This window comes from Carya illinoinensis, chromosome 16 (genome assembly GCF_018687715.1).
Source record: "Carya illinoinensis cultivar Pawnee chromosome 16, C.illinoinensisPawnee_v1, whole genome shotgun sequence".
Classification (NCBI taxonomy): domain Eukaryota; kingdom Viridiplantae; phylum Streptophyta; class Magnoliopsida; order Fagales; family Juglandaceae; genus Carya; species Carya illinoinensis.
The window spans coordinates 4,162,552-4,178,383 of NC_056767.1; the positions used below are offsets into that span (position 1 = coordinate 4,162,552).

At 34.6% G+C, this 15,832-nt stretch overlaps 2 protein-coding genes across 3 annotated transcripts; one reads left to right on the forward strand and one right to left on the reverse strand.

The window, feature by feature from the left end:
• The first annotated feature begins 3,185 nt into the window (after positions 1–3,185).
• LOC122299917 (RNA-binding protein 2-like) lies at positions 3,186–7,942 on the forward strand. Of its 2 annotated transcripts, none has more exons than XM_043110399.1 (6): positions 3,186–3,344; positions 5,109–5,230; positions 5,309–5,609; positions 5,950–6,011; positions 6,876–6,957; positions 7,518–7,942. In XM_043110399.1, exons 1-6 carry the CDS (start codon positions 3,302–3,304, stop codon positions 7,634–7,636), a joined length of 729 nt encoding a protein of 242 aa, XP_042966333.1. In that variant the 5' UTR covers positions 3,186–3,301; the 3' UTR covers positions 7,637–7,942. The 2 variants fall into 2 exon arrangements, with proteins under 2 accessions (XP_042966333.1, XP_042966334.1); XM_043110400.1 differs by having other exon boundaries at positions 3,211–3,344; positions 5,113–5,230.
• Positions 7,943–12,564: 4,622 nt separating this feature from the next.
• On the reverse strand, positions 12,565–14,520 carry LOC122299800 (protein ALP1-like). Its single transcript, XM_043110250.1, has one exon. It carries the CDS (start codon positions 14,307–14,309, stop codon positions 12,810–12,812), a length of 1,500 nt encoding a protein of 499 aa, XP_042966184.1. The 5' UTR covers positions 14,310–14,520; the 3' UTR covers positions 12,565–12,809.
• Positions 14,521–15,832: the final 1,312 nt, after the last annotated feature.

Below are 15,832 nucleotides of genomic sequence, written 5' to 3' on the forward strand. Positions count from 1 at the left end.
CACAAGGATTTAGGAAGACGAAGGGTACGTCCCTCTAGTTTCCCAAGTCAGTCGTGAGCACCTCATTCCCATTACCTACAAGAATCAGTAAAGCCCCTTGCACCTAGCGGAAATCATGGGCACCATTTTGGCAATTTGAGTAGGGTATTTGGCGTTATCAAGGGTGAGTCTTCTCCAGGTCCCTCCCTTGAAGACTCCTCAAAAGTTTAGCACCACTAAAGGCCCGCCCTTCAAGTCGCATTCTCAAGAGCTCCAAAATTACCACCCACACAGAAGATGCAAAGTTGGCCCAATGCGGCCCAATGCATATGACTCAAAGAATACACAAGGAATGTGGTGAGAGCGTAAGCACTAGGAAATGGTGAATCACAAAATCAAAGAAGGGAGAGGAAAAGATAAAAAGGGCAAGTGAGAGCAAGTTTGAGATTCTCAACAACATTCTAGCAAGACAATTCGACCATTGGAATTGGAGTTCCTGTTGGGCCTAAAATGAGTTCATGTGTTAAGCCTACCAAAGGCTCATGGAAGATTAAATCCCACTAAGATAAGATGAAGGGGAAAAATGGAGAAAGAGATGGTACGACAATAACAAGACTTGATCAAACATAAAGGGAAGAGGAGACATAAAATCGAAGGACATGACATAAAGTATGAAAAAAGAACGGGCTTGCTAAGAGTTAGGATGACTTTGGAGGAAGAAAGGGGCCAGAGGACCCTCAGATGATTATTCAGAAAGAACTTCATAGGCTATGAACATAGACCTTATTGTTAAATCATGTAAATCATTATCTTATTTATTTCTAGTCAATTATCATTAAACAAGCCATGAATGATCATTCCAAGCTCTCCACCACCAAGAATCACCGTGTGAGATGAGAGGGTGACCTGACCATATTGTTGGCATTTCATATATTAACAAACATGATCATAATAACATTGTTACTTTTCAAAATGTTTGTCAAGGAAGATCTAGTTGTACTGTATAATAATAATTAAGTGCTTAAATAATTGACATCCAAGCACAATCCAAAGTGAACTGACAACATTGATATATCAATTTAACTTGTGTTTTGTACCATAATTAAACTTCAATTTTGTCTCGAAAACAGCAGTTAGCTTGGTTTGTGTTTTTTTTAGATCTGTTCTACAAGGACAACACCAACATAAAAAGCTTGGAAGTTGGAACACTTAGGTCTTGTTTAATTAAAATAAAACAGTTTAACAGATGTCAGATCCTCACTCATTTGTTTCAAAATTATATGAAGAAAACTTGGACATAAAATAGACTATAAAATGAATAAACAAGAGAGTCCAACCCAATGACAGGCTACATATGGATGCTAATTAGGTGATCTCAGATAATATGTGAATAGTGTGTGGAGAGCAATTAAAAAAAATGTTTGCTACATACAAACAAAATCGCGTATTAATCTGCTTACCAATACTGATTCCTTCATATTTAAAATTTAAATTAATACTATTTTCAATCAAATCAACTTTTTGACCAATTATATTCGATTAGTGCATATATTAGCGTGCAATTATACTTGTAACTAGATTTTTTCAAAAAAAAAAAAAATGCATTTGAGATGGAAATAGGATACTCTCTTATTTCACTTGAAACGAATAATCCATCAACATTATTAAATTCAAATTTGCTTATAAAGAAATGGAAAATGAAGTTTGTTGTGCTAAACTCAATTGTTTTCTTTTTTCTTTATTTTTTTTATAAAAAAAATAGACTATAAACTTAGGGAAAACCACTCTTTCATCATAGATGTTATCAAATTGATACGAATTTCTTATAATTTATGTCCGAACTCTAACGCTTAAAATGGAGAAAATATAGATAAATAAAAAGAGTCTCGCAACATTTAGTATTTAGTATTGCCAGAGAATCAACAATAGATACGGTATGACTCATTTTATGTGTTTATATTTCTCACTCTTAACTCTAAACTCTATCCGATAAGAGTTTTGTTACATATAAGTACAGTCGCACACTAATCTGTGTATTAATACTGATTTATTCATATTTAAAATTTAAATTAATACTATTTTCAATAAAATTTACTTTTTGCCCATTCACATCACATTGATGTACAAATTAATGCACAATTATACTTACAACTATACTTTTCCATCCGATAAATACTCATTTATATCTATTTAGTTTAAATTTGGAAGTAAAGTGTTTAAATAATTTTAAAAGCTCTTTAACGAAAAAATTAGATTATTTGGATATTACATATTAAAGTACTTTTCAATCTCAGAGAAAATAAAAAATACTTTTGAGAAAAAGTATCATTTTGGTACTTTTCTTGAAACGCACTTTTCTAAATAATTCGGAATATAGTTTATATTTAAATTAGATTATTTGGATATTATGTATTAAAGTACTTTTCAATCTCAGATAAAATAAAAAATACTTTTGAGGAATTTTCTTGAAACGTACTTTTCTAAATAATTCGAAATATAGTTTAAATTTTAAAAAGGTTGTCAATGGGCAAAAATATTCATATAATTTTCAGATACTTACCACTTTCAAACTTTTAAGAATATAATCATAATTTTTAAAGACTTAAATTATCTTCATTTCGACTTTAAAAATACTTTTTTTAATTTATTTTCATACAAATATAACATGTTTAAAAATATTTTAAATATATGGTTATCAAATAATAAATAAATTTTTAATAATATAACTCATTACTTAAGTTATAATTTATAAATCTTAAATTTTTAAGTTATATTTTTCATTATAATCCTGCTACCGCCATCGAGAAAGTAAATTTTCTTTTTTTATTTTTTTAAATATTTTGTAAAACCATTTAAACATTTAAAAGAAAATAAGAATCACAAACTTATTTAAAAACATTTCCTTGGCTATTAAAAAATAAAAAAAAAAAAGTCAAAATCTGTACTCAATCTTGGAACAATCTCTCCACGACTAAAACATTTTCACTTAATAAAAAGCTAACTCTCATATTTAATAAAAAGAAAATTCGTAATGAAGCTTTTGTTGAAAATTCATGTAGATAGTTGTATATTTTTAAAATATTATTATAAATATTTTTAAAATTACTTTTGATACATATTTATCAAATAATAAATAATATTTTAATTATAAAATTTTATAATAGAATATAACAATTAACTTTATAATAAAGCTTTATAATTAAAAGTATTAATCTAAAAAAAGATTCTATTTCACAGTGCAACCCCAAACGTACCGCTAAATCATATGGGGTTTTAGGCCAAGCTCGAAGGAGTAGCTGAAAGTTGATCGATCACAGAAGCCATGGCGGATCCCTACTACAGATACAGTGCGGCTGCAGACAGAGGTAACCTGCTGCGACCTAACCCTAATCTCACTGATTCGGAATTTCATAAAGTCCAACCATCCTTAAACCCCTTGAAAAAGATGGGATAATCTCATAATTCTCTGTCACTCCGTTTGGTTTAAAAGAAAATTCGAACTAAGGAAAGAAAATGGAATTCTAACTAATTCGATTATGTACTCGAGCTTTTATTTTATATGCACCCAGAAACAAGTGTACAAAAGAGCATTGCATGGTTAAGTTTCTTCTATTTTCTCAAATTTAGGGATACTCCAGTTCCATTTTTACATTTGGATGCGAACCCTGCCACGGCTGCAATACTGTTCATGTATGGATATACCGTAATGAAGTAAAACTGCATAACCATGCATTTTTAAGTGCATTATCGTTCAAATTTGTAGAAAGGTTTTTTTTTTTTTTTTTTTCCTTTCCCGAATAATAAGATATTTTACTGATATAAAGATAGGCATAGTCCAAGTACACTGGAGCTATACATGAGATTACACCTATTTAGGAACTAGAAATGGTTACAAGGAAATCATTGAAACTGAGACCATTTTAATCTAAAGTAATAGTCCACATAAATAAAGTCTTCCCAAAAAAAAAACTCTTAAACTCTTCCAAGTAGCGCTCATAATCCTCGAAATTTCTATCATTTCTTTCTCTCTAGATACACCAAAAAATACAAATGGGAGCCATCTTCCACACAGCTGCAATCTGTGGTGTCCCCATGATCCCTCTCCAGCTAGCTAGTAGTTCAATCACCCTTCCTGGCATAACCTATGCTAATTCCACTTTGCTGAAAAAATAATTCCATATAGTCCTTGCAGACTGACAATGTAGAAGTAGATGATCCACTGTTTTACCACTATTTCTACACATACAGCACCAGTCAATTATGATAAGCTCACATTTTCTTAAATTATCAACACTTAGTATCTTCCCAAAAGCTGATGTCCAAGCAACAAAAAAAAAAAAAAACAGCCCTTGTAGGTGCCTTACTCCGCCAAATGTTCTTCCAAGGAAAGTGATTCCTACCTCGGGTGGTAAGAGTCTCATAAAAGGACCATACAGAAAATTTGCCTTTTCTGGAAGGCCACCGTTCCAATTTATCCTCCGCTGTAACAACAGGACTGATGTTGTATAGCAAGTTAAGGAACTCCACCATGACTCCTATTTCCCAATCATGGGCCTCTCGAATTAAACTAACGTTCCAATGCAGCACACCGTTATTAACATCCCACAAGTCAGCCACCAAAGCATCTTGTTCCCTCGCAATTCTGAAAATAGAGGGGTAGACATCCTTAACAGCCATATCTCCAACCCAAACATCATGCCAAAAACTGATTTTATTGCCATCCCTCATACACAACCTAGTGTTGCTAGAGAAAGACCACCAACCTTTCCGAATATGCTTCCATAACCCCACCCCGTATGCCCCCGCAACTTCACTAGAGCACCCACTCCACCTTATACTCCCATACTTAGTATTAATCACCATCTTCTACAAGGCTTCCCTCTCATAATTATATCTCCATAGCCACTTCCCAAGAAGAGCCTTATAAAAGGCCCTCACATTACGAAACCCCAATCCACCACCCCTCAAGGGAGAGCACACCTTGTCCCACCCAACTAAATGGGATTAGACTCTTCTGGTGTTGGATTCATATAAGTTTATGTTGTTTTCATGATAAACGTTCTTTTGCTATTCATATATCAAATATTCAATTATCATAACACAGATTGCTGTGGCATTTTTTATAATAGCCAGTGTTCCGAGGCCCAGCTTTCCCGACTACTTTTCATCTGAAGCACCACCATTGGGATCTCATCCTTTATTGGGCTCTACAGTTATGATTGGTGCTTCTCCTGGTTTCATGCATAATAATGTAAGAAATTTAGAGCAAGGTTTATAGATATTATATCTATAGTGCATGCAACTAAGCCATGTGACATGTGACTTACAGATAAATCCATTGCAACCAAGTGCATATCGCTTTGATGGCATTTCAGGTTTTGGATCTTCTCCAGATCCTGGTCTTGGTGGTGTAACAGCAGGGGCTAGCATTAGGCACTATCCATCTCCGCTTGAGGATCTAAACCACAGACGGGATGTTGGGCCAGGAATTAGTCCTGATGTTGTTGACATGAGCAATGAAATACCTAACTCTTCGAAAAAAGCCGATGGTCTCCCAGTTTCAGCTAGGGAACCAAACTTTCTGTTTGTTGATAAACTCCCAACTGACTGTACCAGAAGAGAAGTGGGCCGTATCCTTTTCCTTTGCGTTGTGTTTACCTGTAGCATACTTGTTTATGTGATATCTTGTGTTGCTTTGTGCTACATTGAACTATTACAACAGAAGGGAATCCTGGTGCTGCTCAAAAATGAGATTTTTTCCTTATCTTATTATGATCTTTTAATGGCATGAATTTTTATTCATCATGTGGCACAACTGTTTGCAGATGAAAGAAATGTGCCTTCTTTTGATTAGCAGAGAAAAATAGGAACATGCCTTCAAATGTTACGGAAATGTAACTGAATGTTCCTGAAGATTTTATAAGTTTATCACTTTCTGCTATCATGTTTAACCTTGACTTATAATAAAAGATCTTTTCCGTCCATTTATTGGCTATAAAGATATTAAAGTTGTGCACAGAGAGGCCAGACGTGTAAGTCTATAACTAAACCTTTTTTTTTTGCTCCTTTAAATTTTTTCCAGAGTCTTGAAGAGGAAGAAGCCTTTGATCACGTGCATGAAAAACAATGTCAACTTGCTGTTCTTGTTTGTGCATTGATGAAACTAGGAGTTGCTTATTGATTCCTGTTATCATCTTCTGTTGTGAATATCTGTCTGTTGTTGTTATAGAGAGAGAGAGAGAGAGAGAGAGAGAGAGAGAGAGAGAGAGATTGTGACTTATTTTTTACTTTGTGAGAAGTTTTACTTCTTGAAAAGGAAATGAAGTTCCAGACTTTGCGACTTTGCATCATTGGTTTATGTGTTGGTGCCTGCCTAACTAATTGCTAGAAGTCCACTCAAAAGAGATAATCCAATAAAGTGTTTGTGGAGATGGTTTGTTTAGATAATGATTTCATTTGCCCAGAAAAAAAAAGAAGGAGCTTTATTTTGCTCTGAAACCACCAAGTTTCCCTTAATTCCAGTCAAGTAAATCCACAAATGGTTCCAGCAAGGAATATGTTATTTATTTCTCAAGTTCCTGAGAAAAATTTCTGCACCTTAAAAAAGGAATGAAGATCTAACTAGAGAATCTTTCTGAGTGGTTCTTTAGTTTTGCTAATTTGGCCTATCTGGGCCTCTGTCACAATTATCAAATTTCATAATTGTTAGGTTTCAACTAAGTTCTTCATGTATCAACTGTCCTTGTATATACCCAAGCAGTCTATTATTATTTTCCTTTCAGGGGCGTGTGGCTATGGCTGCTACACGTTTTCAAAATAAATATTTGCGCAATATGCTATTTTGAATTTTTTTTTCCCGCCTGTAACCAGTCATTTGACAAATAAGTAAACTGCAGAGTGGAGATAAGGCTAGGGTTTTGTGCTTTGTGGAGTTTGTTGATTCTAGGTGTGCTCGGATTGCTATGGAAGCTCTTCAAGGTAAATTCCGAATCATAATTTATTATTCTTTGTGGGGATAATGCTTTCCTTTTGTAGGTTTAGTAGATGATGGAACAAGGAAACAGAGCATGACTTTGTTATATAAGCAAGTTATCTGCAGCTTCCATTTTCTTTCATGTCAAATTGCTCAGACATTAAAATTTAGAAAAAGTACACTTTACGCCATCAAACCTCCACTCATGTTACAATATGACCACCACATGCCAAAGTTATCACTTTGCCGGTTTGCCCCCCCATCTTCTTCTTTGATAAGTACACCATCTTAAAACTTAAGTTGCAATTTACTCCATCGTTAGGATCTGACTATCTAAATGAAGGAAAAATAGGTGATATTATACAATCTTAATGGTTGGTTCTTAAAAGACTGGGCGGATGGAGGGGGCAAGGTGTAATTTTCTGTGAAATTTATATTAAGTTACAAATACATTTAGCTTAGAAATCAGTACATTCCATATACATTCCCTGCAATATTCAATCTTTAAAAAAAGGTCACCAGTGAGTGCTTCACTTATCATGCTGTGAATGTGGGATTTCCTTAGGTTACAGGTTTGATGACAAGAAACCTGAGTCCCCTGCCTTGAAGATCCAATTTGCACATTTTCCATTCCGTCCACCATCTGAACCATCCGATCACGTTGAGAAACAAAGTGGGTCCTAGACTGACCGGGAGGACATGACCGAGATGACAAAACACTCCATGGAAGATGTGCCTTTCCATTCTGAACTGTGTAGATGAGCTATATTACAGCAATAGGTACAGAATTCTGTTGGATAAAGGCGGTTCTAGCCAAGAACCTTTTGTCATTTGTCATGTGAATGCATATTTGGTGGTTGAATATTCATTACCATTTGTACTGAAGCCACAACTTTGTAGTCAAATAAAGAATTAAGCTCAGTACTGCTAAATATTTGACAATTTTACATATGAAAAACTTAATTAATTCTACCTTTTTTGAGGAATTAATTCAGTGTGTTTTATGGTTGCAGTTTTATTATGGTGTGCTACGAATTGGGGAGATTGACATAAATACTCTAATTGATGAGGCATTATCTATCAATTATTTGATCATTTTTTGTTTTTTAAAATAATAATTAAGTAATTAATTTATAATTACACGTTATTATAGTAAAATAGAAATTAAATGATGATAATGTAGTATGTAGAATTCTTTCGTGAAAATTGCCTAAACTTGGCCACAAAAGTAAAAGACTAAACAGGTTGCATGATTAATATTATTGACTGGCTCATGAAAATGGAAATTCATCAATACTGCCTACTGTTAGTTCATAAGTGCCATTTTCCCAAAATGTTCCCAGAATTCAATTTACCAAACTCTTTCTTACGAATGTTGGGGGCATGATATTGATTAGATGAAAAAATAAAAAAGTTTAAAAGTAAAGTATATTTATATTTAAATGATGTTTAAAAAGTAAATTATAAGAAATTTTAAGTGGAGAATAGAACAGTTCTGCTGTAGTGTTGTTATCAAGAACAGTAACCCGACAGGCTGTGTGTCACACCGAGAAAACAGTTGCGCTGTTGTGCTATCAAGAACAGTAACCCGACAGGCATTGGGTATGAACGAATTGGGATCTCACACAGAGCAGGAATGCAGGTATGCCATTACAATCAATCTTTACTCATTCTTTGGAAATTGTTACACGCCACTCTTTGTTAATGTGCCCCACTATTTAGAGAAAGAACCTTATCCCTCGCTGCAAATATTCAAAGTCTTTTCAGATACCAGACTATGCATGCAATTTTGTTATCTTAGGCTGAAAGTCAGTGCAACAGTTGTTGTTGTATAATCCCATGTTGTAAACGCCTACTGTATAAGTTCCTTGTTTCTTGAGGTCCCATCCATTTATAACATGGTATGGCATGGTACCCTGTACATGGCAATTCACTTACCAAAATTCATAAAGGAATTTTATACAATTAAAGTTACAAATAGAAGTAAGATATATGATATCTACTTCATAGTAAAAGAAGTTTATAATCAAGTTTGTCATATTAAACTACCACATTAGGTATAACTTTACTTTTGTAAAATCGTTTTATGGTATTGCATCAGTCCACCATATTGTATATCTTTCCACCTATTCCACTCAATTTGATACCGATTGATGTACATGATTTCCTTGCGACTTCTATAGCGACCTAGATAAGTCTTATCTCTTGTATAACATCTTGTGTATTTGGGTTATGCCTATTATTATTAATACTACCGTTTTACTTATCAAAAAAAAAATTGATACCGATTGATATTTGTTGATTATTAAACATTTTGATTGATATTTTGTTGTATTTATTGAGAATTCTAGTAAAAATGATAAATCACATGTTGATGTTTGGTGTAAGGGATGATAAGTGGAGTTTTTAGTCTTAAAATGAATAGATTGATAACTAGAAGGATCAAAACATATGGTATTCATTTTAAGTGAAGTGAAGAGTGTACTTACATGTTATGCCATGAATTAGAGGGATCATACTCTTAACAGTAATGGTACTCACCATTCTTTTTACTATTAACATATCATCCTCTCTTGATGTAGCATTTAATTATTAGAGATTATTTATTATATTTTGCTTGTAAGCTAATTATTTAATGCCACATCAAGTGATATTCAAAGGATTATTAAAAATTTATGATAGATAGAATTTTTCTATTGCTAACAATGATGGTTTTTATTTTTATGTTATGGGCATCAATGATGGTCTTTTGTTTTGTTTTGTCTTTTTTTTTTTTTTTTGATAAGAAACAAAGTATTTCATTCATACGGGATGACAATTACAGGCGTGAGAAAGAAAGTTTGCAATACAATCCAACCACATTTCAATACTATCAACTCTCTATGCATTTCTAGCTAACTTATGAGCTGCTCTATTTCCCTCTCTACAAACATGATTGAATGAACATGTTACAAAGATAGTTTTGAACCATGAAACCTATGCAAATAGCACAACCATAACTGGATCGATCATGTTATTTTGCTGTAGAAATTCAACTAACATCAAGCAATCACTCCCAACAATTATATCAGTTATACCTATCCTGGAGCAGAGTTGTAGCTCTCTAAAAATAGCTAAAAGTTCAATAGTTTCTAGACTTTCAACATCATTTTCAGCCTTACTAGCAGCCATGATCACATTCCCTGCAGCATCACGAAGACGCACCCTAATTCCTGCCTTATTAAGGTCTCCAAACAAAGCCCCATCCGAGTCTCATTTTAGTTCTAGTCTTATGTAGGGAACAATTTCGTGGGGAGAATTAGGTGAACTATAAAATAAAATATAAATGATTATGGTATGAGAGGGACATGTACGAAGTTTTCGATTGGTACATAGTTGAAGACTGGGAAATTTGAAGTCAATCCTGTTTGCAGGCTCCGGGGAAAAAGAGCAAGAGAGTAAATAAATCATAGCACCATCTTTTCAGGGTCAACGTCTCTCTATCGTGGGGCAGGAATGTTTAACGTTTATCACTATAGATTGCGAAAGACTTGGACTATTTAAGGGTGTGATCATTATGAATCTGAACTTGATCCGCAAACAAGATGTGGAAGCCACCAGATATATATATATATATATATATATATATATATATATATATATATATATATTTAAATGCTAGATTCTCAAACCAAGTTGAATTTTTTGTTATTATCATCATTGGAACCTCGTGTCTGAAATAAAGTTTGACTAATCCTTCATTTAGGTGTACAGTGCAATACAGCTTTCGACAAGGAGTTATCGTAGGTGTATCTTGAATAATTCTAGAGGAAATTTGAACCCTAGATGTACAAAGGGAGTGCATCATCAAGACCAAAGTTCTTACCGCTTGAGCCAACCTCTTGAAATTTCCAAAAGATTATGATCTCTAGATTCTTTCATACCCTTGTTTAAGCCAAATTAGGACATACAAAGGAATAGTTCAAGAAAAACTCCCAAATTGTTTGCCTCATTATAGAATATCACCTAATGGAGGTGCTGAATTGCAATGACAAGTAGTTGAATTATTACAAAATGGGTTGATTGGATTAAAAGCCTCCATAATGAATTGAACTAAAACACTTCTTACAATCTGAAAATATATATACAATCTATGAACTTACAACATTAATGTTACCATTAAACAAGAGTGACCGCTATATTAAATATACAGTATTAGAATTGTGCCTTCCTAAGTTATATTGCTCACTTTATCCCATTGATTATCAGTTTACTACTATATGGTACCACGTAACTCATTAAAAAATAAAAAATATATTCAAAACAAAATAGTGTCCGAAAATACAAAAAGAGAAAAACTGAAACTTGAAGTTTCTTATATCTCTTTTATGTTTGTATTTTTAATTTTCTTTTTAATAAATCACGTGGTAACACATAAACGTCAATAGGGCAAAGCAAGTGGCATAACTAAAATGAGACAGTAGCATTTCTCTTAAAAAAAAATGCTACTTAAATATAATGGGTCCATATATTTTGTTTATATCGATTCGAATGGTAAAAAGTGTTGTGGGTCAGAAATTATATATATATATATATATATATATATATTGAGAATTCTACCAATCACAGAAATCTTAAAGAACTCTAAATTCACAATGCACAACTTTCATACATCATCCGGTATGTAGCTGTCACTGGTCTCCTTTATTATGGCCAAACCTGGATCCAAACTTACGTGTTTGATATAAACCTTTTTTTTTCTGAGAAATTTACATAAACTGATACGGGGCAAAGCTCAATTGCAATAACACGAAACGTCTTTTACCTGTTGGCAGGCCTGAAAATATCAAAAATTAAGGAGTTTCTGTGGAATTAATTATATCGTCTCAATTAACAGTATTAACCGCTGCAAACTTGTAAATATATATATGAAATTTACTAGTTTAAATGGTGAACGATTGTGTCCAGACAATGGCATGCTCAACATCAAATGCAAAAATTCTCCCACTCTTCCCCTATGATCAATTTCATGCAATAAAAGTTAAAACGATTGTTTAGAAACTCAAACCAAACAAGGAGGTGCTGGAACTCATAATCACAGTGAACAATCAGTGTGTACGAATCAGAACCACTTTGTCTTGCACACTGTGAATGATTATATGTTCTCACTCAGCGACAAAAAAGAATCAGATTCACTTTAAGACATGTTTGGAGAAATAAGTTTCTTACTTGAGAATATGAGAGGTAGATCACATCTGCTAGTATCTCACTAGTCATGGGAGACAGAATCTCTTTTATGGGGTATTAATACCCAACTGTAATCTGACAGTCCATGAATAGAAGTACAAGCCAAAAAACCAGATAAAACAAGGAAAGAAAGGCGAAAAAGAACTAATCACATTAAAGAACTAAACACATGCATTAACTCATTTCATTTACTATTATAATTTTTTAAAATTTTCATACAAAATATAATAAATAATTTCAATATTTTCGAATTACAAAATAATAATAATATTAAAAAATAATATTCTAACAATATTTTATTCAATTTTCATCCCACCACACTATCTAACATCACCTAAGATTCAGTATCCAGCGGAAGCAAAAGAATGCTACAAAAGAATATCAAGTTGCTTGAATCTATTCATCCCTTATTTGGTAAATGAAAGTATGGAACTTAAGTTACAACATGTGTGTGTATCTTCAAGGTATAGCTAATATTATGCCTACAAACACTATAAAAGTATCCCAAATTAAGGGAGGGACAACTATCTTATCTTGTACAGAGGCCCTTCAACAAAAAACGATGAATGACTTCTATCACACAATTGAGAGAATCAATTAAGTAAAAGAATCACAATCCCAGTCTTTTCCACTACACAAAACGAGTGCCTCCGATTCCATGGTGCAAAATATTATGAGCAATGGCATCCCTATCCTTCATGGTGCTTACCGGTCTCAAAGGAGCCTCGGGGACCATCTCATCGTCAACAAGCTCAAACCTCAGCTCCGGATCCATTTCTTCATTCCTCAGCTCACAGATATTGTGCAACACACAGCAGGCACCAAGTACCACAGGTAAGTCTTGGAGTTTGACCTCGGTTCTCTTCTGCAAGCAACTCCACCTGCCTTTTAATCTCCCAAATGCTTCTTTTGCAACCCTTTGAATCTCCCCAATCTTCTCATTGAATGCATTCTGAGGCCAAGTCAGATTGGGATGCGTGTATGGCACCAGAACCCAATCCAGTAAAGGGTACCCAGAACCCCCAACAATCCACATGCCCTTCAAAAGTCCACCATTCGCTCTCTGGTAAAGAGCAGACTTCTCTAGCACCTGATCATCGGACATCGAACCAGGCCAACCAATACACACATCGGTGAATACCCCTCCTGGGTTCACTACACCTTGAACCGTGATCGAATACGAGGTTTTCTGGTTCCGCTCCGTGTGCCGCTTGTTGAAATAGGCCGCCACACTGATCTTGGGCGCAATAATCGGTATGTGAGTCGTATACATAGACCCGACCACATTGGGTATCCCCGAAATGGATTCGAATTCTTCTTTGATCTTCTTCAATGGGTTCTCGTCCGGCCACAGTAAGTACTTGGGCATTAGCACCGTCCGAATAGCGGAACAGACTTCAAGGACCAACTTGTGGCAAGTGGATATGCCAAGGCCGAAGCGTTTGGAGACGAGTCGAAGCGGGTCACCCGTGGCCAATCTCCATAAACAAACAGCGACCCTTTGGGCAACGGGAATCGCATTTCGAAGAGTAGTATCTTCTTTGGCAATAACCGAATTGAGTTCCTCGCATATCAGATCAAAAGTGGCCCTCCCCATTCTGAAAGCCTTTTTGAATTCTTCCTCGGGATAATCCGGGCTGTTACACTCATCCCACCACGCTTTCGATCTGTCCTTCACCCATAATCTCCGATGGTGTCCGGCGGCACCGCCAACACCACCACCGCTGTTGCTTCCACGCTTATCTATTTTACCAATCTTTTCGAGCCCATCAGAAGCCGCGGCCGAGGCCACAGTTCCGGCCATGAGCCGGGACTTGTTTCCCTTTGTCCGTTCTAGCTCGTCGGCTTGGACGTAATAATCTTGGACATTGGAGTAGTACTCCACCATGGCTTCCGTTTTATTCTTGTTATTTGACTCGAAGAACAACTTCTCTTCCTTCGAGGCCCTCTCGGACTCTTCATGGTCCTGCTTTTCTTGTTCTTCCAACAACAAGAAGGAAGTCAGAATACCCTTAAACCCTTTCTTCTTGTCGGCCTCCTTCTCGGCGTCACCATTCCCATCACCTTCGTAATCTCTTCTCTGCCGCTTCTTGGTGTTGCCGTTGCTGTTATCCTTATCAGAATCATTCATTTGGTAAAACCAGCTCTGGAGGAAGCTGTAGAAATTGGATAAGTCTTCTGCGTCCAGGACAGAAAGGAAGTTTCATATAGACAAAAGAGACGAGCCTGTAGATAGAGAGAGAGAGAGAGAGGAAACGAGGGCCTTGTCCTCTCTCTGCCTTTGAAACGTTTGATTGTAGGTGTGAACGAAACCTTTGACCTTCGAGAAATGGAGGCAGACGCAAGGATTTATATAATGTAAAAGTAATGGCGTATTCTATGTTGGGGCAGCAATCCATTATCGTCAATGGAGACTCAATCGCTACACGTTACTTGTAAGACCAAACATAATTACCCCGACAAATTTTTCTTCTTTTTTTTTTCTTTTTTGGATTAACTTTCTTTCATTGCGAGAAATGGTATTTGTAATGGAGTGTACAACAATTTATTTAAAAAAATAATAAATAAACATAATATTTAAATAAATTTTTTTAATAATAGACTACACTATTTTTTTAAAAAATTGTGTGATGTTTATACTAGGCTTGTGCAAGAAACCGTTCGAACCAACCTACTTGCGAAACCTAACTTGCCCCGCATCAAAAAAGTTGGTTTGAATTAATTATCGGGTTCGCCCATAAAACCCGCTTTGTATTAGGCAACCCGCATATAGTTTCCAATGTGTTCTTACGGGTTGCATCCTTGAAGTAAAAATTCTAGAAAATGTCATCGAAAATATATATAGTTTAAAAAAAAAGGTAGGTTGATCCGAATCAAGTCGGTTTGGTTCATGCAATCATGTGTGATGAGTCAGTCCAAGTCAAGACCAGACACAAAACCGTTTTGGTCGGGTTGCAAGTCTAATTTATGCATTTTACGATTATATTTAATATTAAAATAAATCATAATGGCTCGGCAAAAATTAAAATATAATTAAATATATAAATTGATTGAGATAAATTTATTTTTTAATTATTGGATTGACGCGTATGGTTCAATATTAAATATTCAAATAAGATTCATACAGCCTAGAAATCATATACAGATAGATAATATTAATATTATATGTATAAAAAAAAGATAATATTAATATTATAGAGTCTACATAATATGAAATGATCTCTATTTTATTTAATTGGGAATTTTATTTTTATGTTGGTACAAGAAATGGAGTGAAATCTATTAATTGTTTGTGCTTTAAATAATTCAAATCTGAAAAAAGAAAAAGGCAAAAAACTAAAGTGACGGAGAAATTAATGGAAAGTGTGATGATGACTGGCAATCTAATTCTACAACTACCAGATCTTTACAACTTACATATACAGGCGGCAGAGGGACCGCGTAGACGTGTAAACGCGGTTTCGGAGACCCGCGTGGATTAGCGTAATCGGTGCCACGGTTGGTCTTGGATGGTGACTTGAGATTACGTCCCTCTTTTTTAAGGTTGAGTAATGTTAAGTCTGAAGTTTGTAAATGTAGTATAATTATTTTAAAAAATAAAATTTTTTATTTAAAAATTAATTTTTTTTACTTAAATTTTATATTTATTTATCT

Bases quoted from the DNA above. Each gene is read 5' to 3' on its own strand.
- LOC122299917 (XM_043110399.1), top strand. From the start codon at position 3,302: ATGGCGGATCCCTACTACAGATACAGTGCGGCTGCAGACAGAG. The intron at 3,345-5,108 runs GTAACCTGCTGC...TTTTTATAATAG, and splicing joins CAGTGCGGCTGCAGACAGAG to CCAGTGTTCCGAGGCCCAGC. The intron at 5,610-5,949 runs GTATCCTTTTCC...TTATAATAAAAG, and splicing joins TACCAGAAGAGAAGTGGGCC to ATCTTTTCCGTCCATTTATT.
- LOC122299800 (XM_043110250.1), bottom strand. From the start codon at position 14,309: ATGAATGATTCTGATAAGGATAACAGCAACGGCAACACCAAGAAGCGG.